This window comes from Cygnus atratus, chromosome 3 (genome assembly GCF_013377495.2).
Source record: "Cygnus atratus isolate AKBS03 ecotype Queensland, Australia chromosome 3, CAtr_DNAZoo_HiC_assembly, whole genome shotgun sequence".
NCBI lineage: Eukaryota > Metazoa > Chordata > Aves > Anseriformes > Anatidae > Cygnus > Cygnus atratus.
In genome coordinates this window covers 30,613,256-30,633,608 of record NC_066364.1, presented here as the reverse complement: position 1 = coordinate 30,633,608, position 20,353 = coordinate 30,613,256, and the positions used below count along the sequence as shown (strand labels likewise).

The following is a 20,353-nucleotide window of genomic DNA, read 5'->3' as shown; positions in this document are numbered from 1 at the left end:
AGAAGGACCCAGGCAACTACAGACCAGTCAGCCTCACCTCCATCCCTGGAAAGGTGATGGAGCAGCTCATCCTGGAGGTCGTCTCCAAGCATCTGGAGGATAAGAATGTAATCAGGAATAGTCAGCATAGATTCACCAAGGGGAAATCATGTTTAACCAATCTGATATCCTTCTATGATGAGATGACTAGCTGCGTAGATGAAGGGAAAGCGATGGATGTGGTCTACCTTGACTTCAGCAAGGCTTTTGACATTGTCTCCCATAACATCCTCATAAACAAGCTACGGAAGTGCGGCCCTGATGAGTGGACAGTGAGATAGATTGATAACTGGCTGGATGGCAGAGCTCAGAGGGTTGTGCTTAGTGGTGTGGAGTCTAGCTGGAGGCCTGTAGCTAGCAGTGTCCCCCAGGGATCAGTACTGGGTCCAGCATTGTTCAACTCATCCATCTATGACCTGGACGATGGAACAGAGTGCACCACCAGCAAGTTTGCTGATAACACAAAGTTCAGAGGAGTGGCTGATACCCTAGATGGCTGTGCTGCCATTCAGAGGGACCTCAGCAAGCTGGAGGGTTGGGCTGAGAGGAACCTCATGAAGTTCAACAAGGGCAAGTGCAGGGTCCTGCACCTAGGGAGGAATAACTCCAAGCACCAGTACAGGCTGGGGTATGACCTGCTGGAGAGCAGCTCTGCAGAGAGGGACCTGGGAGTCCTGGTGGAGAGCAGGCTGACCATGAGCCAGCAATGTGCCTTTTAGAACCTCTTGCCCAGGACCATGTCCAGTTGGCTTTTGAAGATCTCCAAAGAGGGAGAATCCACAGCTTCTCTGGGTAACCTGTGCCAGTGCTTAGTCACTTGCACAGTAAAGAAGTGTCTCCTGACATTCAGACAGAACCTCCTGTGTTGTAGCTTGTGCCCACTGCCTCCTGTCCTGTCTCTGGGCGCCACAGAAAAAAAGCTTTGCTCCATTCTCTTTGCACCCTCCCTTCAGGTATTATACATAAGATCTCTCTGAGCCTCCTCTTATCTAGGTTAAAAAGCTCTCTCAGCCTTTCCTCAAATGAGAGAGACTCCAGTCCCTTAATCATTTTTGTGGCCCTTCATTAGACTCTCTCCAGAATGTGAATGTCTCTCTGTACTGGGGAGCCTATAACTGCACACAGTACTCCAGGTGTAGTCTTACTGATGAATACATGAAGCTCTGAAATTTTCTGCCCCCAGTCCAAGCTGGCCAAATACAATATGTTTTTACTGTAAATAATAAATATAAGTAGATAAAAAATGCCTCAGGGATACTGTCTAGAACTGAGGCCAATGAGTGAATCCAGCTTGTATCCCTCAAGCTAAATTCTCTTTCTCTTCATTCTCCAAGAGAAAGATGGGATTATTACCCGCTGGGAATGGTCTCTCTGCCATGCTGTCTTGTAAACGGTGTTAGTAGTTGTTTGGAAGAGTGCTGCTTGGTATGGTCTTAAATCATGTCAGGGAGTATGCTAACAGATGAACAATTAAACAGTGCAGATGACTGCAAGGATTATGTTGATGCTTATGTTAACGCTTGGACACTTATTTACTAGTATAATTGTAAGTTTCCAGTCCAGAATCTGTGTACTTTGGATCCCAGTATATGATATGCTTTTCATAAAAGAGCATTTGCTTGGGCACAGCATTATGTGAGTTCAGCTCTGTGACTTTGGGGCTGGTTCTGGATCCTATGTGGTGTGTTTGGAGGGCAAAGAGATCTGTCTGTATTCCTCTAGGTGGGCATGCCTTTAACATATCATGTGTTGTCTGTGTATTATGTACATCAGCTGCTGTAAACCAACTTCATAAATACCATATTTGAAGACTATACACCCATTACTATTTTATGCATTTCAGATAAGAAATGAAAGTTTTTCATCTCAGACTCATAGGAACATGCACAGAACTGTGACACCCCCCATTATACCTGTTCTAAGTTAGAAAATAACATTATTGTAAGTTAAGCACACCAAAGCATCTCATAAATGCTTTCATAAGCATATATATTTATTATAGCAACACCGTCTGTCAGCAGCTTCCTTATAAAGCTCTATTTTCAGGGATTTATAGAGCTGACATATGTACCGTGGGGGGACAAGCCTACATTGCAGGCCAATGACCTTATAAGTCTTTACCTCATTTTTTCTATGATTCTTTAAATAAGTTGTGTTGTTCACTTTGAGAAGCAGCAAGATGTAAGACAAGCAGATTTTCTTTGTGAGCAACTCCCAGGTGTAAAAAAAATCATTTTTTCTCCTTTAATTTGTATGCATATAAACTAGTCTCAAATGTTGTACAGCAATAAGATGGTTTTAGATGCTTGCATAACTTTAAGGAAGCTTTAGTTATTTTTAAATGTTCTTTGGCAAAAGATTATTTCACAGTGTGGTCTAATCATATTTAATATTTTGAAAAAGGAAATATAGAAGAATAGATAAATCTGATATGGATGCCTTCAATTGTTCAACAATGACCCCTTTCTGTCAGGTAGACTTGCAGCTCTTCAGAAAACATCAATGCATCATCAAAAGTCAGCCAGGTAAGTCATACCACTAAATAACATGAAAAAGTATTTCCCACTGGTTGTGTTGCTTATTAATGACTTCTACCAACACCACATAACGTAAAGGCTGAATATCAATACAGAATCAGTGGAATGAGGATCAATGCTGTGAATAAATGTGGATGTGAAACCTAAAATGGTAAGAACAGAGGAAAACTCCAAAGGGATAATCAGCCATGTTAAGATAAATACATCCTTTAAAATATTTCTGAAGACTGTACTATTTAAATGCAAAAATAACAAAGAAAAAAAAAATTTGCTTTTAAATATGAGCTCAAAAAGAAATATAAATTTCAATTTTTCAATTGCAAAATGTGATTTTTTTCTGCAATATATCATTATTATTCAAAAGTGCATATATATTACCTGCAGACATTACCTTTATCATGCTATGTACAAACATACACCTTCTAAACAAATGAAACACAAATGTATTTCTGTCAATGCCCATATATAAGACTATGTTTAGACAAGCTACATGCAGCTGTCATGAAAGAATAAGATATCAAAAAATATCAAAACCAAAATATTTGCAGCCATTTAATTTTTTTTTTCCTAGTGTGAACTCTTAAAGGGTAGAGCAACATACAGACAGCAAATATAAAAGTTTCTTTGCAGTGTTTGCAGTGGAGAAAATTGCTTTAGCACTTTATTCTGTGTTATTTTAAAAATAATGCTTGAAACTTAATCCCGGGAGTCAATAAAGTTGGAATCTACTGAAACAGAAGTGCAACTCAAGGAAATTCATGAAAATCTCCTCCAAGTGGCAAGACAGACTTAAGGAATAACAACATTGCTACTTTCCAAGCCACCAAAGATATTTAAACATGGCACTCAAATGTTGCACTTGGATGAGACTGGGAAGTTATGAAGCACACAGCTGTATTAGTGCCCCTCTGCTGAATGACTAATGGAGCAGTGGCCTTTGGAAAAGCAGTCAGAGTATATAAGAATGTCAGAAAATATATGATGCAAGAAAAAGTCATTGTCCATGAGAATTTTCAAAGGAGTTCTTCCCACCAAAATATTAACCTGGCTCATTTGTGGAAATAGAATGTAACAATTCTATTTTAACCTAGCATATACCATAGTAGTATATTTATAATGTAGTATATGCAATATATTACGTACATAAGTATAAGCATATTTAGGCAGTATATACAATGGTTCTTATGCAAGGGACCTTCTCAGATCATCTATTCCAACTGTCCACTTCAGGGCTAATCAAAAGTTAAAGCACATTAATGAGGGCATTATCCAAATACCTCTTGAACATTGACAGGCATGCATGAACCACCTCTTTAGGAAGCCAGTTCTAGTTTAACCACCCTCATAGTAAAGAAATTTTTCCTAATATCCAGTCTGAACCTCTCCTGGTGCAGCTTTGTGCTATTCCTCTGCTTCTTAACATACATAAGTGTATATAATAGATATAGTATATTTAAGTGTATGTACCATATGCTTTGCAAAAAAAATTTTTGTTAAGCATGCTGCAAAAAACATAATATTTCTTCATCTAGATTTACTTTACTTTTTCCAAGGCATTGCAATAGCTTCACCATACAATCATTATTCTTTGTTAAATTTGAAGGTGAAGTTCTAAATTCAATAGCAGGAAGAAATATCGTTTCTGACTTCCTTGTGTGCAATTATAGAATTCAAGGTATTATAAAATTATTCATTGCGTCACTCTTCCAGTAAATCTCATTTATTCACATCTCATTTTCTAATAAACCAAAATATGTCTTACCTTCTGACCCCTATAAAAATTTCACAGAATGGGCATGTAAGAAAGGAATCTGAATCATTTTTCCATTTCTACAGTAAGATAAAACTTCTTTCACTCAAGCACCAGGAATATGTCAGATCAAAATGATATGAAATATGAATAGAAATGTTTCTTTCTTAGGTCTGTTTTCCTCCTCGCATTTCTCATCAGAAATCTGACTTGAGAGTAAATAGGTAAGCTTGTTTTCACATGAACGATTAGTAATGAATAAACAGAGCAAGTACTAAAGCTGGCTTTGCACCTACTGAATGCTGCAAGTGTCTGTACTCATTTGATATGCATCTAGCGAAGCTTGGATGTTCCCAGAAGGCCACTCCATGAACACTGAGAGAGCAGCGTCTGCTAGTGGTGCCTGTAAGTCACAAAGAAGACAGAAAATATTTATATATGTGAGACCAATTGGAAAGAATGAAGCATATTTAAACTACATTCCATGTTATTTTAAAAGGACACACAGAAACAATTTCATTCAATGATCATCAGCATATAGAGTAGTACAAGATTCTGAAAAACATTTCAATGTTCACTTGCTGGGATTTTAGCATTGCTTTTTAATAAAAAAGATTTTTATGTTTTGCTTCATTTTCATCAGTTTGCCTGATAGGTCCTATCAAATTGATTTGTCAGCTTTCTCTCTCTATCTGTAATGCATATAGACAAACATATATGCATGTGTGTACATATAAACATACATACACATCACAAACGCATTCATAAATGTATACTATGAGACAAGGTATATTATAGGTACATGTATATGCTAAATGTACATGGATATGTAAACATGTAGGCTATATGTATATTCATATATATATACACATGTATACATATGTATGAGTCTAGTGATTATTTCTAGAATAAAATGCAAAAGATTTTTCCTTTTTTATTATTATCATGTAATTTCAAAGTAATACTGTACCTGTGGCATTGAGAGGACATCGATTGAATGCCATGTCCCCAGCTGGGGTCCTTTTCCACACCATTGACATCAAATAATCCTCAGGACATATTTCATAAGGTGCTGCCATTTACAAATGAGAATATAAACATAAACATAAACATAAACATAAATATAAATATAAATATAAATATTAATGTAAAACAGACATTTTTTATCAGAAAAGTAAGTCTCCCATCTTGCCCCAATTCTTCCTGAGATGTATTTATTACCATCTTTTGGTTTCATTTTAAGAATGAAACATATAAACAAACAGCATTAATTTTTGTATAACAGTCTTTGTGATGGTATTTATTTCACAGTCTGTGCCTTTACTCTCTTCAACGTTCTTTAGATGGTGACTGCAATGTTAATGGGTTTGAATCTCTTATTGTTCTATTTTGATCAATAATACTAAGCATCTATAAGAAGTTGACAATTAGGTGGTTATAAGCTGTGATGTTTATCTTAGACAAAAATTTCTACAGATTTTTCTGAACTTTAAACTGTGTCTGAAAGAATCAGTTCTGAAGCCACAGTTTAAACATCACGTGTGCTAAGGGCAAAAAATGAGAACTGTACATTCTGAAGTCCAAAAAGCAGGTTATTTCCTTGAAATACATTTCTTTACAATTTGGTAATTAAGCAAGTAAATCAGTAATGTGGGGATGAGTGGCTATAAAACAAAATGAACTTTTATTGGTTATTGCAATATTATTTGTATATTTACTGTACATTCCCAATTTATAATTTTTGAGTGAATTAGATCAACACAGCAAATGTCTGGCTGATGTCATCTTACAACTTAAAGGACAAATACCAATTAGTGAAAACATTCCAAATTCAGAAGAGAAAAATCATAAAAATCATGAGTTATTTAGAAGTATTATTATATTTATTTCAGTTATTTCAGGAAAATTCTAACCCTGCAGTGAAGTCATTACAAAAAAAAAAAAAAAAAAAAAAGGAGAAGAGAAAGGAACTTCTAAAGGAACTGCCATCATTATTTTACAGATGGAGTGATGGTAAGGAATGAAACAATTCAATGATTTTCCCATGGTTACATGGGAAAACTCTATCAGATGCAGGAACAGACTCCAGATTTTACCCATCCAATTGCACACACCATAAAATTGTATACACCCTCTTCCCTTTTTTGCACTTCTGCTGACAGAAGAGTGAGGTGAGGGAGGGAATGGAGCGGTACCCTCTCTTTGCAGATGATAAAGAATACCTTGCAGATGGTTCAGAAACGCTAATATGAATCACACTTGGGCATAAAAATTGCCTGCTAAATTTGCCTCACCATCAGCATTCCTGAATTGTAAATCAAGACAGATTGTGCTGCTAAAAACGCAAGTGATCCATTAATGGCAAAACCCAAAGAAATTTGGTTATATTCTTAATCTAGAATACTAACACTGCTTCAGACATGCCCCAGAAGTGGGTGCATGACCAGTGTTACAATGGAAAAAGTCAGACTTTGAGAAACATGTGCCATCTGGTTATAAATGCGATTACTATCCTATTATGACCTTATAAACAAAAGAAGTGTTCTGATTTGGAGAATGTATGATTAACACAATGCAGAAATAATATTATAAATTACATAAATATGAAAAAAATTAGAGACCTTTGGTAAGTATGCTTATCATGCAGCTCTGGCCATTTCAGACAGAAATGACTAAGAACACTTGCTAAGGCTGATTCTCAGAACTAAAAATCTTACTTCCCTTCAAATAGTGCTTGTTTTTTGTTTGTTTATTGTTTGTTTGTTTGTTTTGTTTCCTCCTGAAAAGATGCGTATACACACTTTTATATATATCATGTTCTCTGTTTTATGTTAGCAAGTTACAGGTAATATCAGAAGTTTTTCGTCTGTCTGTTGAAGGTTAGTACTTGTATTCTTTTACATGACACTTTTCAAAACTTGCTTTAATTTGAGCCTACTGCCAGAGATAACTGTGTACCTCTGTGTTGTGTTCAAAGTAAAAACCATTTCCAAAACTCAGAATTATGTGAAGAGAGATGTAGAAGCAAGTCAGAACTTGGATAATATGTCAATGAGCCCAGGCAAACAAGTTTGCCTGGACCCTGGTTGACTCTGTGCTGTGCACCTCTGTCTCTCTCAACACTTTGTTTTTGCATCAAGGACAGCCGTGCATAAAAAAAAAAAAAACAGTTCTTTCCAAAGCTATTGTTTGGTCATTCTATAATAAGTTTTCCACAATGATTCCTGCTCAACTAGTTGCCTAGGAAATTCAGTATTTTTTTTTCCTTTTTCATATTTGTTTACAATTTTCTGAAGTTATCCTTCATAAAAGGATTCCTTGAATCCTTAACACTGCTGACCTGTTAGGAGTGAAATCTAACTTCAGATATTTGGGTTATAATAAAGGAGCAATGACTGAAGCCAAAGTACATGAAATCTTTGTCTTTTGTTCCCAGTATATTATACGGTAGTAGGAAACAACTGTAGTTTTAAAATTACTAATTGTTTATAGAAATAGATCACACAGAAAGATATTTTTTGTCTAGAAACCAAGTAAATTGAGAAACCTACTTTCAGATAATAGTTCTGAGCCTGCCTTTCTTAGTGCTGATTATATTCAGCTTCTAGGAGTATCTGATGTAAATCAGCTCCTGCCAGAACTAGTTGAAGAGAATCACCGATAAGACTATGAAGATCTTGAATAACATTCACATGATGCAGATCTCAAATAATAAAAGTCCAGTCAATATTTTCAGTCAGTCAAGTGAACAGCTCTGTTTGCAAAGTACCTTATTAACAACAGCCTGCATAATAGAAAAAGGTTTTATTCTCCTTTTGTTTATACAGTTATAAATCAGCAATATATAATTTCATCTTCTGTAAGTCTAGAAATCTGGGTGGTACAAACTGGTGCAGCTTCATCCACTTAACAAATATGTTATGCACATCTTCAGAGCTGAGGATCTGGTCTTAAACTTATGGTAAACCAATGTTAATATAAGAAAAAATTAATGTTACAGCCTCTCATGTTTCTCAATGACTTAGACAAAAATATCTTTTCATCATTTCTGTACAGTACTTTTCATTTTTGCTGCGTGTTTATTAAAATTAAATCTATCATTTTATTTTTAGTAATGCAAAGTTTTGGTAAATTATCCAATGTCTACATTTAAATCTGAGATTCTTTAGGAAACATCAGTCTAGAAACAAACATATCTGTTATTCATGTATAATCTTCTGCACAAGTATAACCTGTTAAAAGATTACTATGGTTTCTACAAGCATACTGATTCTAATCTGGAATTAATCAAGTTAATAAATACATATAGCAAATGGAAAACAATGCTCTGTGTGCATTTGACTTACAAATACATATGCAAAATATTTTATTAACAGCAGGTGGCAACCTTTTAAAATTGCAGCAGTGTGGTTTTACTTTGAAATATAGAGACAAAACATTTCAGGAGTGGTTTTATAAGCAAAAGCTTGTTTATCTGAATGTCTGTTTATTGAGAACATTCCCATTAACCTTCTCTTAATGTGGTGCTTTCATAGAGGAAAGTCTACATTTACCAAGTAAATTATTTGCTATGGAAATTTTAATTTATTTAGGAACCCAATACTGATTCTGTTTTGTCCTACTTTTCAAATAATGTACTAAAATTAAAGAGACTATTGGAAAAGCTAAAATTGGTAAACTTTTCCAGTCTAGTATTACAATTTTATTAGTCCTTTTACTGTTTTTCAAATGCAATGAAATTCATTGTACTATTATGTTGCAACTATCTTGAAAACTGTTCTTTGATGGCTGCCAAGTGATAAGCATGCTGCCTATGAAAACCTGGGCTCGAAAACATGAAATTCACATCAGATATATTTCCTATTTCCTGACCCAAAGTATATCCGCTATTTAGGTCTTTTTGTCCCTAGCACAGAGCCATCAAAATATGAAGTGGAATTTTCCAGTAGTCAATGAGATTGCTAGATTAATTTTGAAGTATCCTGGCTTGAAGTTCAGAGCACAGGATTTCCCAAGTGAATGACTAAATCATCCTACACCTTACTACTTGCACCTTATTTTGTTATCTTATTCCAGGGCACTCTTTTTCTCTAGGACGTCTCTTCACAGATAAATAAGTTCACCTCTGAAAGAGCTAAAAAGTGCACTTTTATTAGCTCTCGCTTAGAAAGACTTAAATCTATTGTGAGGACTAAGTAAAAAGTGCTGCAAAGAAATAAATTTAAGTATTATATTAAAGGAGGAAATATATATATTTTTTCTTTTTAAATCTTTGCGTTTTATGAAATGTCACATATATTCATTCATTCTATACATTACAGTAAGGTTCACTGCTTTTCTCTTATCTTTACTGCACTGGAAGTTACCCCAAACGTATAACATCAAGGCCTCTTGTACACTGCATAAAAATAATTCCACAATTTACAAAACAGGCCTAATATTCTTAGAAACAGTGTATTCAGAGATAATTTCTGTAGCAAATTATTTCTACCAATGTGGATGTACCTTGGCAATGAAATATTTTTCTGATATATTTCTATAATACAGCATTTTGATTTATTTCAAACATGATGCTTATATATTCAATTGGACTAGTTTACACCCTGCTACATAAACACAACTCTACTGAGAAAAACAACAGTGACTTGTCTAAAGCAAGGTCAGATATGGCTCTTTAGGACTACTGCTTTACAGATGTTGATCTTGTCTCTCCTAAAGGTGACTGTTAAAGTAAGCCATACTGCAGTGTAGGTAATAACAGTGATTATATCTGCTTCTCACCAGGACACCTCTGTTCACTGCACCGTCTAACTTCCTCTCCAGTTCCCTCGCATTGCTGCCCAGTCACAGCAGCCCCTTGACAGATCCTTATTCTCCTCTCCCAGCCACCGTCGCAGGACTTGGAACATCCACTCCAGTGGCCCCACTGGTTCCACTGGCCATTTGCTATTGGGAAAAATATAATTACAGTGATGACATAATGACAGTAATAAAGGATGACATAGAGGTTATTCTTTACTTAGGTAAGAGAAGAAAGCCCCCAAATAGATTAGATGCGTTTGTGTAACTAGCAGTGACAAGAAATAGAAGATACTGGCCATGGAACCTCTAAAGATGGGGGAAGTCTCTACTTCTTTCCTAAATATGGGCTTGTTTAAACAACTTGCATCTCAAGGTTAAAAAAAAAAAAAAAAAAAAAAAAAAAAGACCGGTGAGTTTTAACAGTGAGTTAGTTGCAAAACACACAGCACACAGTCACTTTTGCATATTTTTATATGCACTTGTATAATGCTATTGTAGGGGTGCACATAATGATTTGCAGTGTACGTAAACATAATTTAAAAAAGTAAATAAATACATTCTTGCATGTGATATTTTAGAAGCAGGACTTTACATGCTCTGACATGTTGAATGAGGCCTAAAAGTATGTATAAATTTAATTTACCCCCCCTGGAATTCTGGTCAGAGGATCATGAAACAGTCCCAGAGTAAGAGAGAATCATTTCATACACATTCATTTCCTAGCTTCTTAAGACACTTTACTAAATATTAAATATTTTAGTCCTCAAACAGTTCCTTATTTCTTGTATGTCCTTTAAATGGCAATAAAACTGAAAAGCAGGCATGCAGCCCTTGTCATGCAGCCTTTTGCAGATGCACTCTTTTTATCTCCAGGTGGCTCATCAAATTAAAAAGGAGACAGGCCCCAGTTCTTCTTCTGGGGAGGCTGCTCCATCCTCCACAGCCCACTGGGGCCTGTGGTGGAGTAAGTGCATGCCCATGTGACAGCAGCTGCACTCAGAGCAGCAGACAGGCCCAACCCTTCACTTCCTCCTCCAGACATAGGGCAGGTGGATACTTACCAGTGCACTCGGGGTTATAGCACTCCCGGCTCTCAGCCCACGGTCCCCTGCACTCGGATCCACCGTGGGCCGCAGCCGTGCACTGACGGCTTCGCTGCTGGGTGCCATTAGAGCAGGTCACTGAGCACTGGCTCCATGGGCTCCACTCCTGCCACTGTCCGTCCACTGCCACAAGAGGCACAAAAGAGATAGCCATAGCAGAGTTACCACCAAAACCATGCTAGGCCTTGTGGGTTTGTTCTAGGGTAGGGGTATGAACATGTCTCTTTGGGCTGATGCCATAGAGATTTGGGCTGAGCCCAAAGAGTTTGACTTCTTATAGCAATCAAATACAGAAGTTCTTGTTACAAACTACTTTAAAATAATTTAAAACTATTTTTTTTCTCCTTTTTATCTCCTCTTTTTCATCTCAAATTTTACACCGATGTAACAAAGGACAAATTATGACTTTGCTCGCATACCACAATGTTTGAAAGGCTGTGCAGTTTTCTTTTTCTTTAAAACAAAGTATTATTTAAAAGACTTGTCTTTTTAGGTCGAAGTGGAGACCTATCTTGTAAGCTCTGAGCCTTTAAAAGTAATTCTTTACAGCTGCAGCTATCACTTACATAGGTCAACTTATAAGATTCTTTGTCCTGACTGTAAAGTTAGTTCTGTTAGCTGAGTAGAAAAAGGAAAACAAGAATTACCACATTGCCTAACATAAGACTGTTCTCTACATTTATAATATTGAATTTATTGCTGAATAAATTTATTTCTTTCTCTATTTCTTTCTCAAAAAAACATCACAGTTCTTCAGCAGTCTTTGAGATAAAATATAGGAGATCAGAAATGGCCTGTCTTGGTCATCAAATCTACTTTCTTTCTTTGCATACTGAATAATCTGCTTCCTGAATTTGTCAAGATGAATGTTTAAACAATATAGATACGGGGATGAATTCTGTATTTAGTAATTTGTATTAGCCCATACACTTGGGTTTGGAAGAATATTTCCATGGGTAAATGTTTAGGACTGTTATTTTTAATTTCATATATCAGAAATCTCATTGATGCAAATGAAAATATTAAAAACCAAAATTATAGAAAATATAAACCAATTAAGTTCCCATACAAGTGAAAATTTACATTGTATATAATGGATAATGGGACTAGACAGTGTTCTTAAAAATGGTTTAGCATTATGAAATGATATTACTGATTGTACTAATTCAGAATCCCACATTCCTATTGACTTTAAAATCATCAACTGCTTGTTGCACCTGCATTTGCTGAATATAAACTCAAAATTTGGGTTGTAATATAATTTTGATTAATACTATTCCTTGAAAACATGGTTTTATAATTACTGTTGTCATAAAAGTATCATTGCTGAAAATGAGTAAATTCACTTGCTACATTTCCCAATCCCTGATTTCAGGATTCTTCTGAAGGACAGCTGGGATAGTAGCTTTCGAAGTTGGTGGAGTTAAGAATTAAAGAGGAAGCAGGATCTTTAATTTAATGATTTAACTTTTAAAAGCTCTTTTTAAAGGTACTGTGTCTGAATGGGTGCACCTATATTCAGTGAAATACAGAGGTGAACTATTTTACCGCTGTCCAAAAATTATCATAAAGCGTTTCTACCAGTTCAAAGATAATATCTGTACCTCTAATTCCCAGGATCTTAGAGAACAGTGAATTAAAGGAGGAAGGGTTTTGATTATTTTTTTCCCTCAAGTTCTATATTAAAGATTTTATGTAATGTCTGGTTGTGAACCACTTCTTAATGCAGATGCCTCTCAAGCTATGAAGCTGTACCCTGATAATTTATTCAGCAGAAAGGAAATCTTTCCAAACATGGAAGCTAGTTTCATTCATTAATCATAAAAGCTTTATGTGAAGAGAAAAACATTATGGAAATTACATTTCAATGCACCCTCTTCAGTTTTATTCATTGCTATATAGTATTATTTAGGGTAGGAAAGATTGAATCAATTATTGTAGTGTCTTTTGAGAAAACTCATTCTGTGGCATCTCATATATATTTCATAGTTCTCCATTCTTATCTTTAGGAGCAAAAAGTGTGTGATTTTTTCTATTTCAGAAATACTGCTAAAAGGCTAACGAATTGAACATGAAGATTCCTTTATAAAATTGAACATTCAAATTACAGTAAGTCTTCACATTCAGCAAAGATTTAAGCTGTTACTTTAAATGTAGCCAGTATACAATCTCCTGTGGTGAAAGCCATTTAGGTACAGATCACTGTTCAAATCCAGAATTCTGAGATAACCCTTTATTTTAACAGATTAGGTGCACTATCTTTGTGTGTTTTTTGTTTTTGTTCTGTTTTTCAATACCAAAGTGAACTGAATGCATTAATTTCTTTTCAGCTATTTTTATTTGGCATTTTTTGTGTTGTCAATTCTGCTTCATGCTCATATATCATGTTAATTATTTTTGTGTAGGCACATGTAAAATTGTGCAGCTACCAACTTGGCCAAAAACTGGATTAAGTCATATTTTTGCAACTGCATACAAGACTAAAGTTTTTTTTTTTTTTTTTTAAAAAAAAAAGGCTAAAGTTGGAGTATGCTTTGCTGACCAGAATACAACAAAGCTTGGGTTTAGTTTTTTTTTTTTTTAAGTTTTATTTCTGTGAGGTGCTAAGTTCCACCCATGTTTTCCTCCTCCTCTGTTTCCAAATCATCAAACAACCATTTGTTAATGAAATGTCCATCAACCCTTTTCCAGAAGAGCTCCAGTCATGGGGAATCCATTCACAGCATTGCTGTGAACTGTGAATATTCAACAAGCCTACTGCAAAGGCAAGCGTAACTGTGTTAGACAGATCTTGTGGAAGAAAGTTCCCACATTACAGCTACCGGACACTTTTTCCATTCCTAGGTATTAAGCTTCCTAGGTATTGAACTATGAGTTCTATAATCATAAAGAAGGTGACTTTTAAAGAAAAACCTTTCGTAAGTATATGTATATATCCATATATATATTTTTTTCATAATTAATCATAACCTGTGAACAGACATTTTAAAATCAATTTTGAAAGAATAACTTTTCTTTTTTTTTTCTTTTTTTTTTTTTTAAATTAGTTTCAGTTTCCATGAATGAAAGGTTTAACATGAAAGCCTGAAACCCACACATTGTTTACTTGTTTAGGGGTAGTTTTTTTGCAGAGGTTTAGTGACAAACTCCTAGAAATAAGGCACTTAAAATTCTTACCATAAGGGATTAAATGGGGTTCAAATAGTGTCATAGCTTGTGTCAGCCTTCAGTCTGCACACATGTAAATGATATCCAGTTTCAATAAATTAATAGCAATTAAAAATTTAGTTTCTCAAATGTTTTTTTTTTTTAATGTGTATGTGGTGAATAAATAATTATAACGAATGTCCCAGTGAACTTAATCTAAGCAGACATGGCAGATGCAAACTATGTAACCTCTGAATGTCTCCCTTTAAGCCACACTCAGAAAGTTGCTTGTCTTTTGGTTCTCTAAGAGACATCCTGAATCAAGGTTTCTTATAAGTGCCATATAGAGAGAGAATTTTGAAGGAATTAAGAATTGCCTGCTTGTATAGTATCTCAAACAGAGTTATACTGATTATATCCTTTTGATCACTACAGTCAGAATTATTAACAAGATTACCCTTCCTACACACTTTGCATGCCATTTGTGTGTGTGTGTGGGAGCACAAAACACAGTGAAAGAAATAACAAACAACCCACATCAAATGCACTGTAACAAAGCAAAAAGTTGCTATATAAGCTCACCAGGGCAGAGTGCAATATTGCACGGTTTATGTTGTGTTTCAGGTCCATCACATGATCTTCCCCCATACTGGGGAGGTATACATGACCTTGTTCTAGTTCTTTGGCCTCGACCACATGTGAATGAACACAGACTCCAAGGTGACCATTCCTCCCAAACGCCATGTACTGCAACAAACCAAACAGATTTTAACACAGAAGTAACAAAAGGATTTCAAAATAAACAAGATCAATATCGTAAAAGGTAATTATTTTGCCAACTTCAAGGATATCAGTACATAGGTAATCTCTAGTATTGGCAAATAAAACCTTCTTTGTAAAAAATGGTTAATTTCAATTTCAAACTCTTATCTTTTATAAATTATATTTAATTTTGAACCATTTTCTCTAATCTTTCAACTAATCTCTCTGCTACATTTTCTTTTCTTTTACTCTTCTAAGAAAGATGGCTTCTGTTTTCTAAAGCTGGTTATGATTTTCTGGTATATGACCTGAGATATGTTTAATAGCCCTGATTTTCAGAAGACTAGTCTTTGTTAAAACCAGGCATACACTTTAGGTCTCATCACAACTGTAAAAACTTGAAGCAATCAAAATTAAGCTCTCTTTTGAAAATAAAGGCATAACTCTGGCAATTTCTTACTGTTACCCTGATAAACTGGGGCTCTTACAATTGTTGCACATATTTATATTAATGTGGAAACATGACAGCATTTGTGCTTGATTAGCTTCCTCAAAAATGCCAAGAGTACACAAAGAGATTTTAAATATATATATATTTTTTACATGAACATATTCATTGATCAAACATATATAGTAACACATGCATCTGTCTTAAAAAAATGTTGACTCAACAAACTTCAAATACTTTCAGAGAACATGATAAATTATAAACATATATAAATATTATTATATACATATATTTCATTAGATTAATATAAAGAATCATAGAATATGAATCTTTTCTAACTTCCAATGCAGAAGAAGCTAATAAACATTATCCATTTGAGCTTATATACCATATGTAACACTAAGAGAATCCCATACATGATTTGGCAAGACAATTCTTTGTAAATGGAGAAATAGCGCAAAACATGCTGTAGTTATTCTTGTTAAATAAAAGCAGTTGCACAGGTTTTGGTTAGGCTGTGTTTGGAAACAGGAAAACTATAGTAAAGCCAGGCATTTATGAAAATCCAGAGACTTAGTACCCAGACTGAGCATCATAGATGATATCATATAACTGTGTATGTTTCTGCAACACTGTCTGTTTGAAGGGTGTCTGGAGGGTGAAATAGTGTATAACACCTCAGTGTATCATTGGTAATAGTTCACAACATTACAAAAAAATAGACTTTCTGGATTGTCCTTACATCTCTTTGATCACTGTGAAAGAACTAATTTTTAGGTTTCCTTTGCCCTGAAGGCAGATATCACCTGCCCAGTTTCTACAAATAAACCCTTATCGTAAGTATCAGAATAACATTTTCCAAGGTGGAATTCATTTGCAAAGGGTGGGGAAGGAGGTACATCTCCCTGGTATATTATCATAAAATATTCAGTAAGATCAAGGACAATTCTGCATGTAGGTATGTTCTATTGCATTTCATTAAAATTAAGGAAAATTGTTGTTTCAGATTTTACTGCTAGGGTAAATTTTTTTGAGGTAATGTCATAGAAATTCTATCTGACATAACATGCCAAGCTTCATACAGTGAACATTTTCAGCTACTAGATAACAGCTTAATTGATGAAAGGTTTTGAGTTGGTCACATACAAGTAGTTGTAAAGTTGAGTAATTATTCCATGTCGTACATGGACAGCTTTATTAAAATTCTTTTATTCTAAATATCACATCAATCTGCTTTATATTAGCAAAAGAAAAAAAAAACAAACAACACAACAGGGACATTCCAAATTAATGTCATAGTGACAGATTTTAGTCTAGTTATTTTAGAAACTTTGATTAATTCTGCCATTTTGGTCAAAACCAGGAAACCTAAGTCTTCTGAAACTAGTAAATTGGTGATCGTTGGCATATGACCCCTTATGTTTCATCTTTTCTTCAACAAGTACTATAATTAGAAGAATACTCTGACCCAGCCATAACATTTGAAGACTTTTTTTGCATAGGCAATGAATTACATTCTGAGTCCAGTCATATCTCTAAGACTCCAGATTTGTTAACACATGAGAAAAATCAATGAGAAACCAATTTGTAAGATCAGATTCCAAATGGCAATCAGTAGTAATGGCGATATAATTTCATCTACTGATACAACAATGGTTGATTAAAAGATGCTCAGTTGAAACAAGAAGAACTTAAAGTGTAAAACATAAAAAATATCAATTAATCCAAATTAGAGAAAGAATATGCTATAAAAATAATACATTGGAAAAGTCTAGACACTATGTAGACGTGATAAGGTTTTTCAGGGTACATATGAGTTTAAGTCTAATGTTTAATTTGGAGTTTCAGTTTGATGCTGTCGAAATATTATGTTATCTTCATTTAAAAATGAATAATAGTAATAATAAAAAAGCACAACAAAAAACACAAACCATTAGCTAAGGGCTTCTTTAAAGCTATTGTCTTGAGCCAAGAGGTTGTATATGTCTTCTGGCAAGAGTGACTGCATGTTAGCAGGAACATTGAGTAATTATTTTGTGATTTCGGATTTGAACAGAAGCAGAAACAATATGTTTCACTTTGGGTGGATTCAAACTTGCACTAGACTCTATCTGTTTCTCGTTTAAGGTGAGATGTGCCCAAAATAATCTTCTGTGAAAACAGTTAGAACAGTAAGTAAAAACTTCATAGTACCTTCTTGTATGTATAGGCTTGTATATCTAAGAGTAGTAGAACATGGTTGGACCAGATGATCTTGGAGGTCTTTTCCAACCTTAATGATCCTATGATTCTATAACTAATAAAGATGGGAAAGGCATACCACTAAGTAAACAACAATTATGAGCATAGAAATATAAAGGAAAATTAACCTGTCCAATGCATCACAGCTATGTCCAGTATTATCCAGATCAGCTTTAAAAAAACATTTTAATTTAAAATTTCTTACCTTCAAATATTATTCCTGATATTTCATTTACATTTTCCTTAATATCATTCTTTAAATGCAAAAATAACCCAATGCCCTATAACATCTGATGAATTATAGCCAGATGAGCTATGCCAAATTACACCAGATGGAGAGCTGGCTCACAGAGAAGTTACTGTTTTCTACAACACAGTTTCAGATGCAAGATTCATTATTTGGGACAAAAATATTCAAATTATTGCCAACTTATCTGTCAAAATCATTGCTAGCACAATGAGTTTGGATTACTGCAGAGCATCCTTCCCTTCATTTTGCCACTCTGTGAACCTTATCATGTTGAAGTGAACACCCACAGTGTTCACAATGCACAACTTGTGTGAGGTGGGAGGAGGCGTGAGGCCATGCTGGCATTCATCCTACAAGCATATTTTGGGAGATTTTTATTGGGGTTTAAATACTTCTGATTTTTTCATCTTTATACTAAAAAGATATTGGAAAAAATATTATGGACATTGATGGTTTTTATTTTCTGGTAAAGTTTAATATGGCTGATTAACTAAAACAAACCAGATGCTACATTATAGGAGTTGTTAAAATGATTTTATAGGTATTTCATGCATGAATTTAAACACATTTACGTGCTATAGTTTCTGTTTCTTCAATATGGCTCAAACTGTATATTTGAAAAAAAATCTTAAATTAGTAATAATAAGAAAAAATCAAAATCTTTCTGACACCTGTCCTCTACCATTCACATTTAAGTCACACATCCATTCTATTTCTGCAATGTCTAGTAATTATAAAGCTAAATTTCTCTCACTCTTTTTTTCCCACTCTCAAGTGAAGACCTGAAGTTCCAAAGCACTGATTAATAACAATGAAACTGTAGGATTTAAAAACTTTTAACAGTTTTGTTAGTGTACCCGTGCAGACATAAAACATACTGAAATGTGCAAAATTTCGGTAATATGGCTAAAGCTCATTGACATAAGCCTTGAGAAATGATGGGAATATAGCAGACTTAGCACCAGACAAAATCTTTTGAGCATACAAATGTTTGAAATGTTTTAGGATATTCTTGCTCCTTTCATGTATTGCTTTACCCATAAGCCTGAAAATTCTGAGCTTCAGCTAAATTTTGTGGTGAAAGTAGCTGAAGGCAATGGAGAAGGAGAAATAGGAACTAACTGAGATGATCTACAGTTATAGAAATGCAATATTCTTTCTCCTTGAAGTCTTAGCTGTATTAGAAATTATCAATTAAACTGAAATGAATCAGTGGCACTGCAGTACTGGATCCTAAATGCCTTTGCTCACAAAAGAACCAGTAACAATGGTTACACCAACTACATGTTGTTGCTTACAATGTTGCATTTCTTGAGAAGGCCCCTGATTCCAAGACACTGCCTGAATTACCTAGTGGACTCCCATCCCTGAAATAGTATTGGTCTGGAAAAAATATAAATAAATTAAAAATTGTGGAAACAATAGTTCCTTCATGATTTTAGTTTAATTATCAGTAGCACTATATACGTGTTATATATATGTTATATATATATATATATATTCAGCAGAATAAAAAAATAGCTAAAAATGATAGATACAATAGCTTTCATGTACTTATGCAAAAGACTGTGATATAGCCTGCTGTTGCATAATGATAAAGCTGGTGAATCCCATTCTCAAAATTTTCCAGGACAGTGAAATCACAGACAGATGTACTCTGTAATATCCCAGTGATGTCCATTCCCAGTGGACGCTGAAGGGACTGTATGAAATCAATACAGCCTTGCATTAGTATTTTTAAGTGTAACATGTTCTCTTGAAGTTTGTCGATAGATGTTTGAAGTATAAGCCACTCTGCATAATTGTTTATTTTGAAGTCACCGCTTTGCTATTTGGAAATTGTTAACATAGCTCTCAAAATGACCTCACTTTTACTAGTTATACAAATGTATAATGAACACCCCCCAGCAGATAGGTTGCAAGGGGAGACAACACTTACTTTTGCATTTTTATTGCTTCTGATTTACTTTCTAAGATGTAAACGTTTTCTGTGTTAACTGAGTCCAAAAGCTATATGGAATGAGTGGTTCAGGTCCAGGTTCACAGGCCATATCCCAAGTACAGATGTGTATGTTTGCATTCTTTTGTTAAATTTGTGTTTTAATTATACTAGTCTACAAACTGTGCATTTTCTTATGCATGAACCAGGGATAATCCTGAATCATGCAACTCTCTGAGACAGGATACATGCTATAATGAGGGCAGAGGATATTTAGCCTAGAATTAAAAGCATGTTTGAAAAATTAATGGAGCTCTGACTATGAAAAGCATCTT

The 20,353-nt window shown here is 34.7% G+C and overlaps 1 protein-coding gene across 1 annotated transcript in view; it reads right to left on the bottom strand.

The window, feature by feature from the left end:
- ADGRB3 (adhesion G protein-coupled receptor B3) overlaps window positions 1-20,353 on the bottom strand; it is a 461,748-nt gene that overhangs the window by 244,178 nt on the left and 197,217 nt on the right. The window contains exons 5-9 of the mRNA XM_035543018.1: window positions 14,961-15,125; window positions 11,190-11,354; window positions 10,108-10,272; window positions 5,297-5,398; window positions 4,623-4,729 (exon numbers count right to left, since the gene is read on the bottom strand). Coding sequence (XP_035398911.1) covers window positions 4,623-4,729; window positions 5,297-5,398; window positions 10,108-10,272; window positions 11,190-11,354; window positions 14,961-15,125 — 704 coding nt within the window. The remainder of the gene's footprint in view (window positions 1-4,622; window positions 4,730-5,296; window positions 5,399-10,107; window positions 10,273-11,189; window positions 11,355-14,960; window positions 15,126-20,353) is intronic.